This window comes from Esox lucius, chromosome 5 (genome assembly GCF_011004845.1).
Source record: "Esox lucius isolate fEsoLuc1 chromosome 5, fEsoLuc1.pri, whole genome shotgun sequence".
NCBI lineage: Eukaryota > Metazoa > Chordata > Actinopteri > Esociformes > Esocidae > Esox > Esox lucius.
The window spans coordinates 9,458,204-9,473,160 of record NC_047573.1 but is presented as its reverse complement, the minus strand read 5'-3'; the positions used below and the strand labels follow the sequence as shown (position 1 = coordinate 9,473,160).

Below are 14,957 nucleotides of genomic sequence, written 5' to 3'. Positions count from 1 at the left end.
AAATGCATTACATGAGATCTCGGAACAGATTATACAATGAGCATTGTCTTCAAAAACAGCCTTCCACTGCTTGATCAGATTACCAGTGCAGTGTCCAGTTTCCTTCCTATTCAATTAATTGTTATTTTCTTCAAGGGAATCCCTAACATTCAGCTTTTAGGTCATTCATACACTGGACGTCTAAGTAAATTAAAATATTGGGTCAAATACGGGAACGTTTTATTATATCCGAGGGGGTTACGGCAACTGACACTGACCCATGAAGCCACATTACTGTTGGAACACAGGAACAATGGCCGGGAAGTTTTCACACAGCTGTCATTGGCAGTCTCCCTCGCTGTTGCCGTGGTATGGCTGTGTGAAAGGGCAACGGGATACACCTCTACATCCTGTAAATGTAAGCGGTTGTAGAGTGGATCGAGGCGGTACGTCTTCCACTTGCCCAGGCGCGTGGCATCACAATTTGAAGGCCTGTGCAAATTCTACCAGCCAGCATAGGTTATTGATGGTCTCCTCACGCACGTAAATCCTTGGTACTGAGCACCAACCCGTGGGGTTACGTACACCAAACTGGTTATATGCGGATGAAAAGGAGAGTATATGATTAATCTTACTGGCAAGGATGTCAAACGAATGTACACTCGTGACAATTTCTACAGGCCTGCCCACCGTGATTATGGACTCACCACTCAGGCTGGCAGTGAACAGGGAAGTGGAAAGGTGGATGTACACCACCTGCTGGTCAATGAGGGTACGGAAACCTTCCTGATCCTTTGCTGCATTCAGGTATAAAAAAACAGCCAATGGCTTTTCTGCACCGTGGCTTTTCCAGAAAAGACACCATGTCAAGTTTAAGCCTGAAAAAAGGAAAAGTAAGCACAATATACCATATGGGCAACATTTTTGGTATGTTACACGCACACAAACAATTGGTGTACTTCAATTATGACCTTTACAGGCTTGTACATTTTCAATGAAATCCAATGGAAAATAGATTACATTTCAGTTATCCTCTAAAGATTGCGTAATGTTATATTTTGAGAATTTAGCTGGATATATATAATAAAATAGGTTAGCTCATGAAATTATCGGTTTCATTAACTGGCCCTGGGTTGCGGTCACATTTTCTGGAAAGACCCTCCATCTTCTACCGATCATTGTTCAGAATGTGAACCTAATGGCGTACGAAGACCAAAGAGAGCTACATTCGTTGGTATATAGTGAGTACAGGCGGGGGAGTATGCCACATGGTGGTTCAGTGCTGAGATACAAGTCCAGAATGTCCCGTCCGTGATCCACTGACAGATGGAGCTGAACCCGTTGAGCTGGGTGAAAGTGTCGCAGTGGTTCTGGTATGACGGTGTCCAAGGTAGAACTAAATTTTTTACACAGCTAAACCCAGGAACGTGACCAATTGGTTTTTCTAAAACTCCTTTGAGTGAATACTATTTGTCTCTACGAGTGCTAATTTCTCCAAAACCAAGCAGAGCTGTAAGTGTAATGCATTTCCAAAATTGAATATAGACCAAGTAAGAGAGCAATACAGTATTTAATGTTAGGATTACGCTGGAACAGTAAAGCAGTCAAAGCACAACGCCGGAGTATATTCCCATCGTAGTACAGTATGAAACAGTCTAATAATATTAACTTCCATCTTAAAACTGGGAGCGTATTCATATACCACCATTCTGCTGCAAAACAGACGATTGAACTACACCCATACTCATACAAAGACATTGAAATTACTGCCTAGTATCAATCCCATACAATTTCACTGTACCCCCAATAACACCGCCAAGATGACCGAAGGCCAATTTTAATTTCACTAAAGAAAATGCTGTCATTGAATTCTTAGAAAATTTATTTTAAATATTTCTCAAAGAAAATCTCAAGATTAGTGGATCTAACTTTTTTACAGTTTAATAAAGTCAAATTCGGCCTCCCAGTACTTCAGATTAAAATGATAAGTTCAGACAAATAACAAATATTTACAAATGTCCAAAACAAGTAGAAAATACAGCCCAACTTTTTCAATGACATATTACAAGTAACAGCTAACAAGGCCTGTGGGCACAGACAAAGTCTCTGTTTTATTTCTCCACCAGCTGCCCCCCCCCCCCCCCTCCCCTGGACATACAGGATGCGTAGTCTAGCGCCGACGGAAGGCCCGGGAGATTCTCCAAGCGTTCGGCTCTTCGTAGCGGTTGTAGAGTGGCTCGAGGCGCTGCTGTTTCTTCTGCTTGCTGAGGCGAGTTGGGTCAGACACCTTGAAGAAGGCCGGCGAGAACTCCACTAGCCAGCGCGGGTCGATGGTGGTCACCTCCCGCATGTACTCCTTTGTAGTCAGCACCAGTTCATGGTACACCACCCTGTGGAGGAGGAATCACAGGGGGGGGGGGGGAATCAGACAAACTACTGACTTCTTAGTTCCCGTGGTGATCAGAAAAGAGCGTTGACACTCACCACTCCGGCTGGCGGTTGAACAGGGCACTGGAGGGGTGGATGTACACCACCTGCTGGTCAATGAGGGTACGGTAGCCCTCCTGGGGATCCTTTTTGGCCGCGTTCCGGAAGAAACCACTGCAGATGGCTTTCTGTACACGCACCGTGGCCTTTCCACAGGAGACCACGTCCAGTTTATGTCTGAGGGACAGGCAACGGTACTTGTATTAGTTCGTTCATAAGGTGTCCCGAACACACAAAATTACAGTTCACGGGGGTTTGCCCCTGTCAGTTTGCACCGCACAAAACAAACCTTTGACATAAAATCAGAAGCCTTTCGCAGCGGAACAAGCCATAATAAGAAATCAATGAAACTGATAGAGGGCTGTACCTGTCCATGATGCCCAGCATCTGTTTGCGGATGTCCTGGGCTCTGCGCAGTGAGCGGGCTTGAATAAAGTTCTCATAGCACCATGGGTTGGAGAACTTGTTGTTCTTCCAAGAGTTATAGACAGCCAGCAGGGTGAGATGGTCTCCTTCAGCCTGGTGGAACTTGGCCTTCTTCTGGTCAGCCAGGGCCTGTTTGTCCTGGGAGAGAGAAAAAAGATACAGTCAGTCATCCACTGACCAACCACATAAGTCTCACTGCGTTCCACACACACACACACACACACACACACACACACACACACACACACACACACACACACACACACGACAAAAGCCAACACCATCCGTTTTTCAGCTCAACTGTACCTTGGGCCGGTAGAACACGTTCTGCACAGACAACATGGAGACGATGGTGAGCATCTCCTCGCTGCATCCCAGGTGGACTGACATGATCAGCATCTTACACAGCATGGGCTCCAGGGGGAACTCGGCCATCTGACAGACACCAGAAAAGACGTCTTAGTCAATAACAAGGCACGTCTATAACTGGGTTGTTACTTCGAAACCCTTCGGACAACTGACAATTTCACCCCGTATGCCATCTTACCCGGCGTCCGAGGCGAGTGAGTAACCCTTCATCGTCCAGAGAGCCCAGAGTGTAGAGCTGCTCCATGGCTGTGATCAGTGTCTCCATAGGAGGAGCGTCCATGAAGTCAAAGGACAGAAGGTCATTGATGCCCATGGCCTGAAGGCGAGAAGGACGAAAGGGTGTCAGGGCAGGAGAAGCAATGAGGCTTTACTCTCTTACTGAGGGACAGAACATTGGCGGCAAGGGGGATTAGAACCAGGGACCTGTCTGACGCTAGTCAGATGCCCTAACCCACCAAGACCTCATAACTCGTGTACCCAATCTGGGTTTGGACATTTCTTATAGCGTGCAATGTGCATACCTTGAGTGACAGCACAGTGCTGGCCAGGTTAGTTCTCTGGATCTCAGGCACGTTTGTGGTGAGCATCTCGTCTCTGTAAGCTCTCTCTGTGTAAAGCCTGTAGGTCTTCCCCGGCCCGGTTCTTCCAGCTCTACCAGCCCGCTGCTTGGCTTGGGCCTAAACAAAACAAAAAAAGAGACGTTGCAGTGAATCCCTTAACCCTAAGTGGACGGTGGGAATTTCACTACTTGGACATTTTGGGTCCTAGATTCATTTCTGTAACAGATACAACCTATTATGATATATCCTGGTAATCACAACCCCCTTGGCTACAATCAAAACACATAAAAACAGACTTCTGGGTCACCATTTAGAAAACGGATCTATTGGAAAGGCAAAAAAATAATTATTTGAAAACATTTCTGCCATTCAGCATAGTGATTTTTTTTTTGAAAGCATCATAGTTTTGTGTCAATGGTATTCCCTCATACTTTCATGCCTTATTACACTGTATTGGGTTGAAACTAATGGAAAAAATTAATAATAGAAGCTCAAAAATATAGGCACCCTAAAGAAATTTGGTTCTTCTACCTAGAAATTAACACAATGAAAGAAATAAAAATAAGTCTATCACTTCTTTCTGCAAGCAATGACGCAGAACGGCCACCAGATCGCTAGTTACGTTTGGACTTATATAATTTATGAACTCAGAAAAATGACCAACTTCTTCCCAAAAACTCAAGAACACCCCGATACTATGTTGACAAAATATTTTTTTTATATCATATTTATAATACAAACGATGTACTATGGTTCAAAACATCATATATAGTGATGTACACCCTTGTAATCCCTACTCTTGTCTACACATTAGCCTTTCTAAGACGCATGGTCAATGTCGTTGCCTGGTGAGAAGTTTTCTTCCTGCACGTTGTGGTTACCATAGCAACCCAAACTATACACAGACAACCCAAATTATACACGGAACACTTCACGAAAGTGGCTACAAATAATATACCATTGAAACCGGACGATTATGGTGCATCCGTGGATTGCGAGCGGGGAGGGTTAAAAACACCAAAGTCCACCAAGGGCCAGGGCGGAGATGGCATTTAGAACACAGTGATTTATCATCCTACCTGTGAGATAGGGGTCACCACCAGCTGGTCGATACCAGTCTTGGAGTTGTAGACCTTTTGCTTCACGAAGCCTGGGTCCACCACATAGTAGATACCGTCAATGGTCAGAGACGTCTCGGCAATGTTAGTGGCAATGACAACCTTTCTGCTGCCGGGCGGAGCAGGGTCGAAAATACGGGTCTGCATCTCGCTGGGAAGGGCTGAGTACACTGGCAGGATGATGAGTTCAGGCACATCCGGTCCCAGGGACTTCATCCGCTCATACAAGATCTCACAGGCCGTGTCAATCTCCTCCTGACCCGTCAAAAACACCAGGACGTCGCCTAGAGAGAGAACACCCCATAGGCAACATTAGCATCTAACCCGGGTGTTGTGGAGTGGATGGCCTAAACCAGGGGTGTCAAACCGGTCCCACAGAGGGCCGAGTGTCTGCAGGTCTTTGGTTTTTCCTTTAAATTGGTTCACCAACTAGGCGAGGGTAGAAACTAACCAATTAGTGACCTAATTAATCAAGTACAAGGTCAAAGTGAAAACTTGCAGACACTCGGCCCCTCCATGGAACCAGTTTGACACCTCTGGTCTAAACGCAAGACGTATCGGTACCATATTGACACAGTACCTGGGGGTTCGGTGAGGTGGATCTGCATGACAGTGATGAGACTGGCATCCAGGTAGTCCGTCTCGGGCTCTTTTGTGTAAAGCACCTCCACTGGATAGGTACGTCCTGGGATGGTGAAGATGGGCGCTTCGTAGAAGTATTGGGAAAACTTGACAGCGTCTAGCGTGGCCGAAGTCACAATAAGCTTCATGTCTGTGCGTTTCTGCACTGTCTGCAACAGAGAACGGACGGGTTGACGTACATACAAGTGTCCTATATGGGTTTAAACAAGCCCAGAGCTTGAAGTCAGAGGGAAGAGAGAGAGAGACACTACGGCATACCTTTTTGAGCAAACCGAAAAGCACGTCAGTGTGGATGGTCCTCTCGTGGGCCTCGTCCAACATGATGATGGCATACTGGCCCAGGTCCGGGTCAATCAGACACTCCCTCAGCAACATACCGTCCGTCATGTACTTGATCACCGTCTCAGGGCTGGTGCAGTCCTCAAAACGGATGGTGTACCCTACCTGGAGCGGAAGATTCAAGTTTCAGATCGTTCCCAGATCAACTGGAAGACACAGACTGACGCTCCGACGTGTTGAGACATACACAATGCAGCGCGTGAAGACCGACTCACCTCCTGGCCCAGACAACAACCGTACTCCTCAGACACTCTCTTGGCTACAGACATGGCCGCCACACGACGAGGCTGGGTGCAGCCGATCTTCCCCCGAGTGGTGTAGCCCGCCTCGGCAAGGTACTGGGTGATCTGGGTGGTCTTCCCGGAGCCCGTCTCCCCGATCACAATCAGGATCTGATTATCATGGACGGCCTTGTGAGAGAGGAGCGGAGACGTTAGACAAATTCGATTCGGTGAGTTTACGGCTCACGACGTAGCGAGGTTAAACCGCGGCACACACCTGTATGAGTTGCTCCTTGAGCTTGTAGATGGGCAGGCTTTCCCTCTGCTCCAGGATGGACATTTGTGTCTTCTTGCCGTAAGAGGCCTTGTTGCCCCCAAAGGCATGTTTTTTCCACTCCGGGATGTCGGTCGGCATCATGCCGATGCCTCTCATGTTGGCCGCAATCTGCCTACCGTCAACTGTAAGAGAACAGCGTTTCATTGAGATACGCTGCTATACCACTGTGTCAGGGGACTAGAGTCAGTCTGGCCTGCCTTAAGTCCAGATTGTTTCCTTTGCATTCGTTTAGGTGACCGGGGAACAACGGTCAGTGTGCTCGGGCACCATTTGGTTCTTACTGGAATACATGAAATATTACTACGGCATAAACATCTGAGACGTCTTGTGTGGCCAGGAATTGTAATGTACCTGCCGCAGGGCCAGGTGAGGCCCTGTCGTGACACTTAACCCAGTAAAACCAGGTCCTTACCGTCAGGAAGGGGGTCCACCCAATGCTTGTTAAGGCCCATGGGAATGGAGTCCATCTCAGCCTCTCGCTGAGCCTGCTTCACCTCCCTCCTCTCCTTAGCTAAAGCACTCTGCATCATGGCCGCCTGGGACAGGGAGCCGTCCGGATTCTGACGGAGACAAAGACGCGTTTACTCACACCACCCAGGACAGGATGAAACGGGCTTAAAAAAAAAAACACAAGGTCAGCGTGGCGCATAGGGAGGTCAAAACGTACCTTGACAATCTTCACGGGGCTCATGTCCATACTCTGTTTAGTGTGCCCCCTAAGGAACGGGGGCTCCTCCTCCACCAGTTCGATCTCTAGGTCCTCATCTGAAACGGAGACACGTGGCAAAGAGGACTTGAACGCGTGTCAGCGACCAGGGGCTCGGAGGCAAAATCGAAGACAACAGCGGGATGTAATACGCAATGACCCAAGAGAAATGTTTTTACCTTCTTCGTCGTCTACTTTGGGTAGGATACCGGTCTCCTCATCAAAGTCGGGGAACTCCTCTTTAGAAAGAACGTTGGCGGCAATCATCTGAGGACGAAAACAATCAAAATGTGCATTAGACCGAGATCACGCTAATAAAGGGGATTCTTAATGTGCCACGCACACATACCTGTTTGATCTCCCACTTCTCAGGGTCTGATATCTTGGTGAGCCTCTTACGCTCCAGTGTGTCGTCCTCTAACTCGGGGGCGTGGCCCAGGTTGAGGTTGGTTGGGCGATCAGGGTTCCTCATCTTTGTCTCCTCCTCACCATCTGGACCCTGGTTTCTCCTCCGATTGGGGTTCAGGTCCTCCCCTGTTTCCTGGTCCACATCCTAGCAGCCAGTCAGAGGCCATTAGTTTCAACGGTCATTTCAGGTTATAAGCTATGACTTGACTCTGGTTTTGGGTTGCAGTCTTACCTTCATGCTGAGACTGGTCTTAGAGCCGGTGAAAGACAGCACCTTGATCTTGACCCTTTGGCCTTTCTGGACCACATCGGCCACATTGGCAACACGTCCCTCTCTGCGTAGCTCGGAGATGTGGACCAAGCCCTCCCATCGTTTCCTACGACGCAAAACAAGTTGTTCAAGACTGGCCACTCAAAAATGAGAACAGAGTTGAGGCTCAAACCGTAGCACTGGCCTAACCCCATTACTGACCTCAGGCCCTCCAGCTGCACGAAGCAGCCAAACTGCATGATGCTGGTGACTTTGCCATTGAAGATGTCCCCCACGGTAGGCTCCTCTGGTGGAGGCCGGTCCACGTGTTTGTCCTTCCACCGGTCTGAGCCTTCCTTGAGGTCCCTGTCCCGGCTGGGGGAGCGGCTGCGCTCGTTCCAGCGAGACGCACGTTTCTTGCTACGATCCCGGTCCCTCTCGCGGTCACGGTCTCTCTGGCGGTCCCTGGAGTGAGACCGAGAGCGCGACCGAGAGCGGTGCCGTCTCTTCCTGTCCCGGCTTCTGCTTCGACTTCTGCTGTGTCGCTTCTTTTTGTCCGACCTGAGAAGTGACATTTACATTGACTCCCAGCCATAAACAAAACATGTTTTTTCAACAAAAGCTAAAAAGGGATTTGATCTGGAAGAGGTTGATCCCTTACCTGCTCTTGCTCTTTGAGTCTGAGCGACTTACACTGGGCATGAACATCTCCAACTCCTTCATGGCGGCGTCTGCAATCTTCACATCGTCTTCATCTAGTATTGCCTAGGGAAGTGTCAACATGTTACTCAACTAAAGTACAGCACAGCTTGTGTAGATAAATTATGTCCAATAAGCCTATTCAATCCACAGGAGTCTAGATGGTCGGGGTAAATTATTATTTTGGGCAACAAAACACCCCTGGTCAATCATGAAACATCAAACCAAAGCAGCAATGTGCATTCCTCCATTAGAGAACATGATGACATTCCCAATACACTGGCTATAACTCAGGCAAAAACTGCTTTCCATTTGAAACAATTAGGTTTGATCAGTAGTACAAATCAAAGCAATTCGGTTTGATGCAATAATATTTGTTATATTAACATTCCATTCTAATCGGTTATTGATGGAGCTTCAGAGCTGGGCCTCTCAGAGGTCTGTTATCGATTGAGCTCTAGAGCTGGGCCTCTCTGAGAGGAATTTGTTATTGATGGAGCTCCAGAGCTGGACCTCTCTGAGAGGAACATGTGAACTCACTGGTGAGCGTGTTTGTGTTCCCTATAGTTGTGAAGACCAGATGTCCTTGTCAGGGCAGGTAAAATAGTATTTTAGCCTTTTAGGAATTAGGATAAAAGATGATAAAGTTTAAATGGGAATTAACTGCCTGAGTCTGTGGCTTTTCTTTACATCGCTCTTTTAATGTAAACTTACTATCCTGATAAGTTCCAAATCTTGACGATAACAAACATGATGCCACAAAGGGATATTATTTTGGGTTTTGCAAATGTAACATTTTGCGTTAAGGCAAACAATACCACTTTCTGATTGATTATTCTTGGCTTACTGAAACAGGATTCAGGGGGACTTCTTTAGTGCTAGATAAAGACTTACCTTGGGAGCAGGATCATCTGGGCGGCATAATGCAGGAAACAACTCTTTCAGTTTTTCCTTCTTATTCTTCTGTTTGACCACAGGTTCAAGGACTAGAATCAGAAATCACCATATCACTCAGTCATAGTAGCCATAGCAATATGGAGTAGGGATTCACTAATATCAGCATCAACCATTTATAGGCAAACATTTACTGGCTATCGATCAGTTGCTTTAAAATGGCTGGTATTTCTGAGCAATTGTATGTATTATCGTCTCAATAATCACCTTCAGTCAGGTTGTGACGCAATAATGAAGTGTCATACTGTTTTGTCAGTTTAGAGTGTAGAATCAGAACAGCCACTTGTAACATACACTTGTGTCAGACAAGAGAATGCAGTTTTGGAAAAGACATCCAAAACTGATCTAATGTGACACAGCATCTGATATAACACCAGCGTGCAGTGTTACTCCAAATGACAGATACTAACCCCTCCACAATCCATTATCGTATAATTCCTAATTTCTCTGTACATTTTGCTTATTATTTCTATGGTAGCCTTTGGTTATTCAAATACATGGAAAAATAACAGCTGTTCATCAACCAGTCCCTATGGAATGATGCTCCATTATGTTTCACCATGTTGACGTTATTAGCAGGGTGATGAGTGGTCCAAAGGACATGAAACAATAAGGGCAAGATACACGTATAATACAGCTCACGTACCTTTGCTAGAAGATGCCTTTGGTGGAGGTCGCATCGTCTGAATAAGTCTGAGCAAATTGCCGACGAGTGAATCCTGAACGAGAGGGAATTTTTATTTTTTTACTTACTGCATTCAAGTCAAATCCATAAACATCTAGCTAGACAGAATAAATAATAGCATTCAACATTACTCACTGTAAATTCAGCTCCATTTTTCAATAGAAGTGACTTGAAGCCGTCAAATGTTGGTTCCTTTTCGGCAAGGCTGATGACAAATTCGGCTTTAAGGCAAATAAAAGTACAAACTGTCAGTATCACAGAGATGACTAGTAGATAAATAGACCTATTAATTTCTCACGAAAGCTTGTTTGGTCGGAAACAGGTCTGGTAAATAACGTTACTGAAATTAACCCGATTAACGTAGTTTTCACATCAAAACAACCAAACGTTCGAATGTATAAAACATATCTCCTGGTGGTTTCGTTTAGGATGTATAGCTATCGAACAAACATTACATAACTGCGTTAGACCAACGCTGGTTACTACTACTAGCCTGTTAGGTGCAAAGTTAGCTTGCTAACGTCGTAGCAGCAACGTAGCTAGCTAAGATGCTAAAACAAAAACACATAGGTAAGCGAATGGCAAATGTTTACACGTCAATAATATTGAATGTGTTATTTACCAATATAACTAGTGAATTGATGATTTACTCATTAAATAGTTGGATTTGGCAGATACAAGCTCACTGGCCCAATGATCGTGTGCTACTATTTGTTGGCATGTTCTAGCTGTACTAGCTAACGCACAGCTATCCAGGTAGCTTTGTTAGCAATGCAATGGCCAGAATATCTTTATAACGCTCAGTTTTACATACCTAGATCTTTATCGCTTATCCCCAGGTGGTTGTCAAGTTCTGTGCACACTTTGGACACCAACGAAAGGTATTCGAGCTGTTCCAGCTCATTATCTCCGATGTTTGCCATTCTGTCCACGAAATGTACTATACTAATTTAGAGCAAAAGAAAACAGCGAGGAAAATACGTCATGTCCGGGTCTGCCGGAAATGAATAGGTATTGTGTAGTTCAATATAATTGTCGCTGGGTGGTGTGCGTAGCCTTTTCTATTGCGTTCTCTCTGGCCTTTTTTCACTGTCTTCTAGCTGCCTCTCCTTTCCTTTGGCCTCCTTAAAACCCGTTTAAGGAGAAGGTCAGACGCTTGCTTTCTCATCCAATAGGAGTGAAGAGTGATGAGGCAAGGAAATAATATTGAAAAGAAGACCCTTGCCCCTTTCTCCTTGCCTGCTGAAAACCAATTTGTAGACAAGGTCAGGTGTGATGGTTTCTCATCCACTAAATTATGAGATTAAGATGTGGAGGGAGGTGAGAATTAGCATTAAAGAAAAGGAGTTAGGATCAGTACTTAGACATGCCACTCTGGCTGGATAACTGAGGGAATTTTAATAATTTAGTGTGGGTTTAACAAGGGTATGGCCCACCGCATCATCATGCAAAAGGGAAAGGGAGGAGCAATCTTTCAAAAATAATTCCATGCAATATACAGTACAGTGCCTCCGCAAAGTACACACTCCTCTTCACTTACTCCACATTTTGTTGTGTTACACACTTAATTTATTACATTTATACTGTTTGCCATTAATCTAAACCTTTATTGTCCATCAATCTACACAATCTACACACTTCACAACTCATGTCAGAGCAAAAACTAAACCATGTCCAAGAAAATCTCTGTAGACCTCTGAGATAGAATTGTGCTGAGGCATAGATGTGGGGAAGGTTATAAAGAAATTGCTAAAGCATTAGAAGTATTAGAAGTTGGAAGACATTTGGAAAAACCAAGACTCTTCAGAGTGCTGGCCACTCTGGCCTTGGTCGCGGGGGTGACCAAAAACACAATGGCCACTCTAAAAGAGCTTAAGGGTTTCTCTCCAGAGATGGGAGAATCTGCCAGAAGCACATCCATTTCAGCAGCACTTCAATCAATTCAATCAGGCTTTCATGGTTGAGTGGCTAGAGAGAAGCCATTCTTGAGTAAAATGCATGACACTATTAAGCAAAAGGCATGCCTTTTTTCTCATGCTCTAAGGAACATCATAACAGCAATCATACAAGAGGCGGTGATCTCGATTCTTCGTGTCGCGCCTTTCCGTCGCACGGCTATGCCTGGACAATTGAGTGATTCATTCAGTTTCATCACAAATGAACAAAGTGACTCTGATCAAAAAGATCTAAGTCATTAAAAACGTCAAACCCATCACAGACCACCATCATTCCTGGTCAAAATGAAGTGCTTTTAGATGGTTGTTAGGGCCCTGATCAAAGGCACTTTGTCAGAATCATTGCAGCCACTGCAATTTGCCTACTGCCACAACACATCAACTGAGGATGCCATTTGCGTTTGCCATTCACATTCGCACTTGAAAAGAAAAATGTACGAGAGAATACTGTTCATTCACTATTGTTTTACCTTTTCAGCATTGAGCACTATTGTTACCTACAAACTCCTCAGCAAGCTTAGAGCAATGGGTCAGGAAACCCTGCTGTGCAGTTGGATATTGGACAGGCAGACCTCAGGCTGTGAAGATTTGCTACAACACCTCCTCGTACTGACTCTTAACATTGGAGGCCCCCTAGTGGTGGTCCTCAGCCTTCCACTTCACATCCTGTTCACCCACAAAATCAACTCCATCGTCAAGTTTGCTGACCACACCCCCCTTTTAGGCCTGACGACCAACAGCGATTTATCCTACAGGAAGGAAGGAAGCCCACTTGCATGGTGTTGCCAGGACAACAACCTCTCCCCTCAGCGTTAGCCAAACAAAGGACATGATTATTGACTTCAGGAAACTGGGGAGTGAACACACCCCGGTCGACACCAAGTGTGCAACAGTGGAGAGAGTCAGCAGTTTCTAGATACACCACCCATGTAGGCAAGAGGATCCAACAGGGGCTGTATTCAGTAAAGCACCGAAAAAAAGTTCAGCATGCCACCCTGGATCCTCTATAAAACACTCCCACTTCTCCATCGGGAGCATCCTGATTGGCCGCATCACCGCCAGTATTTCTATTAAGGGAGGGAGGGCGAGAGGAATGCAATTTGTAACTCTAACAGCGCTTGCGAGTTTCTCTCCAGAGATGGGAGAATCTGCCAGACGCACATCCACGTCCTCAATAACACACCGCAAACGACCATTAACCAGTTACAATAGGTCTGAGCCTTTTTTTTCAGTCTGCCATTGCTCCATACATTTTTGGATTTGTGAATGTATGACATGTACCCATGTTCTTGAAGAATATACAGTAACTGCTAACTGGCCTATGAGCTAAGTTCAACGGTCACACCGAAGTGAACCCAGCGCCCAAAGAAATGCTTGTTTTACTCTAATTTCTGTAAACATTGTAAAGGTGAACTATCCCTTTATAGCCTTAAAATGCAAAAAAAAAAATTGGGCTATAAAGGGTTAGTAAGTCCTTTCATCAATAATTGTCTATACATTTGTGGTAAAACCTGAATAAAATCCTAATAATAAAAAATGCCTTGTTGGTGCAAAAAACGGATTCTAGGGTGAGGTTTATCTTGTGTTCAACACAGAAACATATAGCATTTTTAGCTGAATGAACTCGGATAAATCCATTAAAAGATGCTTGAATATGCAGGTTTTATCGTAGTGAATGAATGGCGAAATGTAAGGAGTTGAGGCAATGAGGCAATGTAGTATACAACTGAGGGAATTTACAGCAAACATTTAAGAATGAATATAGAAAGTTACAAATAGAAAATTGAAAAAAAGGAATGCATATAAAAAACTGTGGTTAACAGATTTGCCTTTTTTTACCCACAGATTACATGCAGAGTGAAGAACCATATGACGTCAAGCAGTAAAACGTCTCCTTTAATGAATACCCCAGACACTGGTGGGGTCCGTACCCAGTAAATGTGACTGCTTGGCAGATCGCTTCCTCAGTAACTGATGTACATGAAAAGCTCAGTCTAACCCTTCTCTGTATACACTGCGTGCACAATAATTAGGCAAATCATATTTCTCAAGATTTACTTTATTGTTGAACAATTACAATGCTTTATTTCAATCCGAAATATAATTTTACCTCAAACCTGAGTGTTAAACAAAGGAAAAGTTAGTTTTGATCCTTCTCAGGGGAATACATAAAAATGCGTAATTATTAGGCAACAGTTAGTGTGTAGAATCATTAGGCAACTAATTAAAACAAGTATTTAAGTCAGGAGAGGAAGGGGCCCAGGTCATTTTTCAGGCATCTTTGTGGCCCTTGCTGGCTAGCCAAGCAGTGGAGTACTTGGACGCATGTGATAGAGCATTGTCCTGCATGAAGATCATGGCCTTCTTGAATGCTGAGGACTTCTTCCTGTACCACTGTTAGAAGAAAGTATCTTCCAGAAACTGGCAGTAGGTTTGGGAGTTAAGTTTCAGTCCATCTTCAAGCCAAAAATGTCCAACTTCCTCATCCTTAATGATAGCAGCCCATACCAACAGTACCCCTCCTCCGCCTGGCTGGCCCCTGACTGAAGTGGTGCTGTGTGTCCATTAGTGAACCAGCCACAGGCTCATTCATCTGGTCCATCAAGAGTCACTCTCATTTAACATAAAATCTGTCTTCAGGTATGTTTTTGCTCAATTTATACAGTACATTTCAAATCTTATTCAGTGGTGGTCGTGTTTCAGCCTTCTTGACCTTGGCCATGTCTCGGAGCACTTGATACCTGGTACTTATGGACACTCCAGGTAGGTTGCAGTTCTGGAATATGGTGGCACTGGAGGATAATGGGTTCCTGGTAGCTTCA

The 14,957-nt window shown here is 45.1% G+C and overlaps 1 protein-coding gene across 1 annotated transcript; it reads right to left on the bottom strand.

Moving 5' to 3' along the window:
* Nucleotides 1-1,530: 1,530 nt before the first annotated feature.
* On the bottom strand, nucleotides 1,531-11,192 carry dhx8 (DEAH (Asp-Glu-Ala-His) box polypeptide 8). The gene is made up of 22 exons (XM_013133891.4): nucleotides 10,995-11,192; nucleotides 10,316-10,401; nucleotides 10,142-10,214; nucleotides 9,436-9,527; nucleotides 8,504-8,607; nucleotides 8,065-8,403; nucleotides 7,825-7,969; nucleotides 7,534-7,737; nucleotides 7,364-7,451; nucleotides 7,146-7,243; nucleotides 6,891-7,038; nucleotides 6,419-6,600; nucleotides 6,136-6,330; nucleotides 5,840-6,025; nucleotides 5,520-5,730; nucleotides 4,901-5,223; nucleotides 3,783-3,938; nucleotides 3,440-3,577; nucleotides 3,199-3,327; nucleotides 2,834-3,030; nucleotides 2,464-2,643; nucleotides 1,531-2,369 (listed from the first exon to the last, which is right to left on the bottom strand). The coding sequence occupies exons 1-22, from the start codon at nucleotides 11,101-11,103 to the stop codon at nucleotides 2,150-2,152; spliced, it is 3,603 nt and encodes a 1,200-aa protein (XP_012989345.1). The 5' UTR covers nucleotides 11,104-11,192; the 3' UTR covers nucleotides 1,531-2,149.
* Nucleotides 11,193-14,957: the final 3,765 nt, after the last annotated feature.

What these genes read in the sequence shown, in the direction of transcription:
- dhx8 (XM_013133891.4), bottom strand. Translation starts at nt 11,103, where the DNA reads ATGGCAAACATCGGAGATAATGAGCTGGAACAGCTCGAATACCTTTCG. An exon ending in GTTGTTGTCTGGGCCAGGAG is followed by an intron (nt 6,026 to 6,135) that starts GTGAGTCGGTCT and finishes CTTCCGCTCCAG; the next exon opens with GTAGGGTACACCATCCGTTT. An exon ending in TTCAACCGCCAGCCGGAGTG is followed by an intron (nt 2,370 to 2,463) that starts GTGAGTGTCAAC and finishes CCTCCTCCACAG; the next exon opens with GGTGGTGTACCATGAACTGG.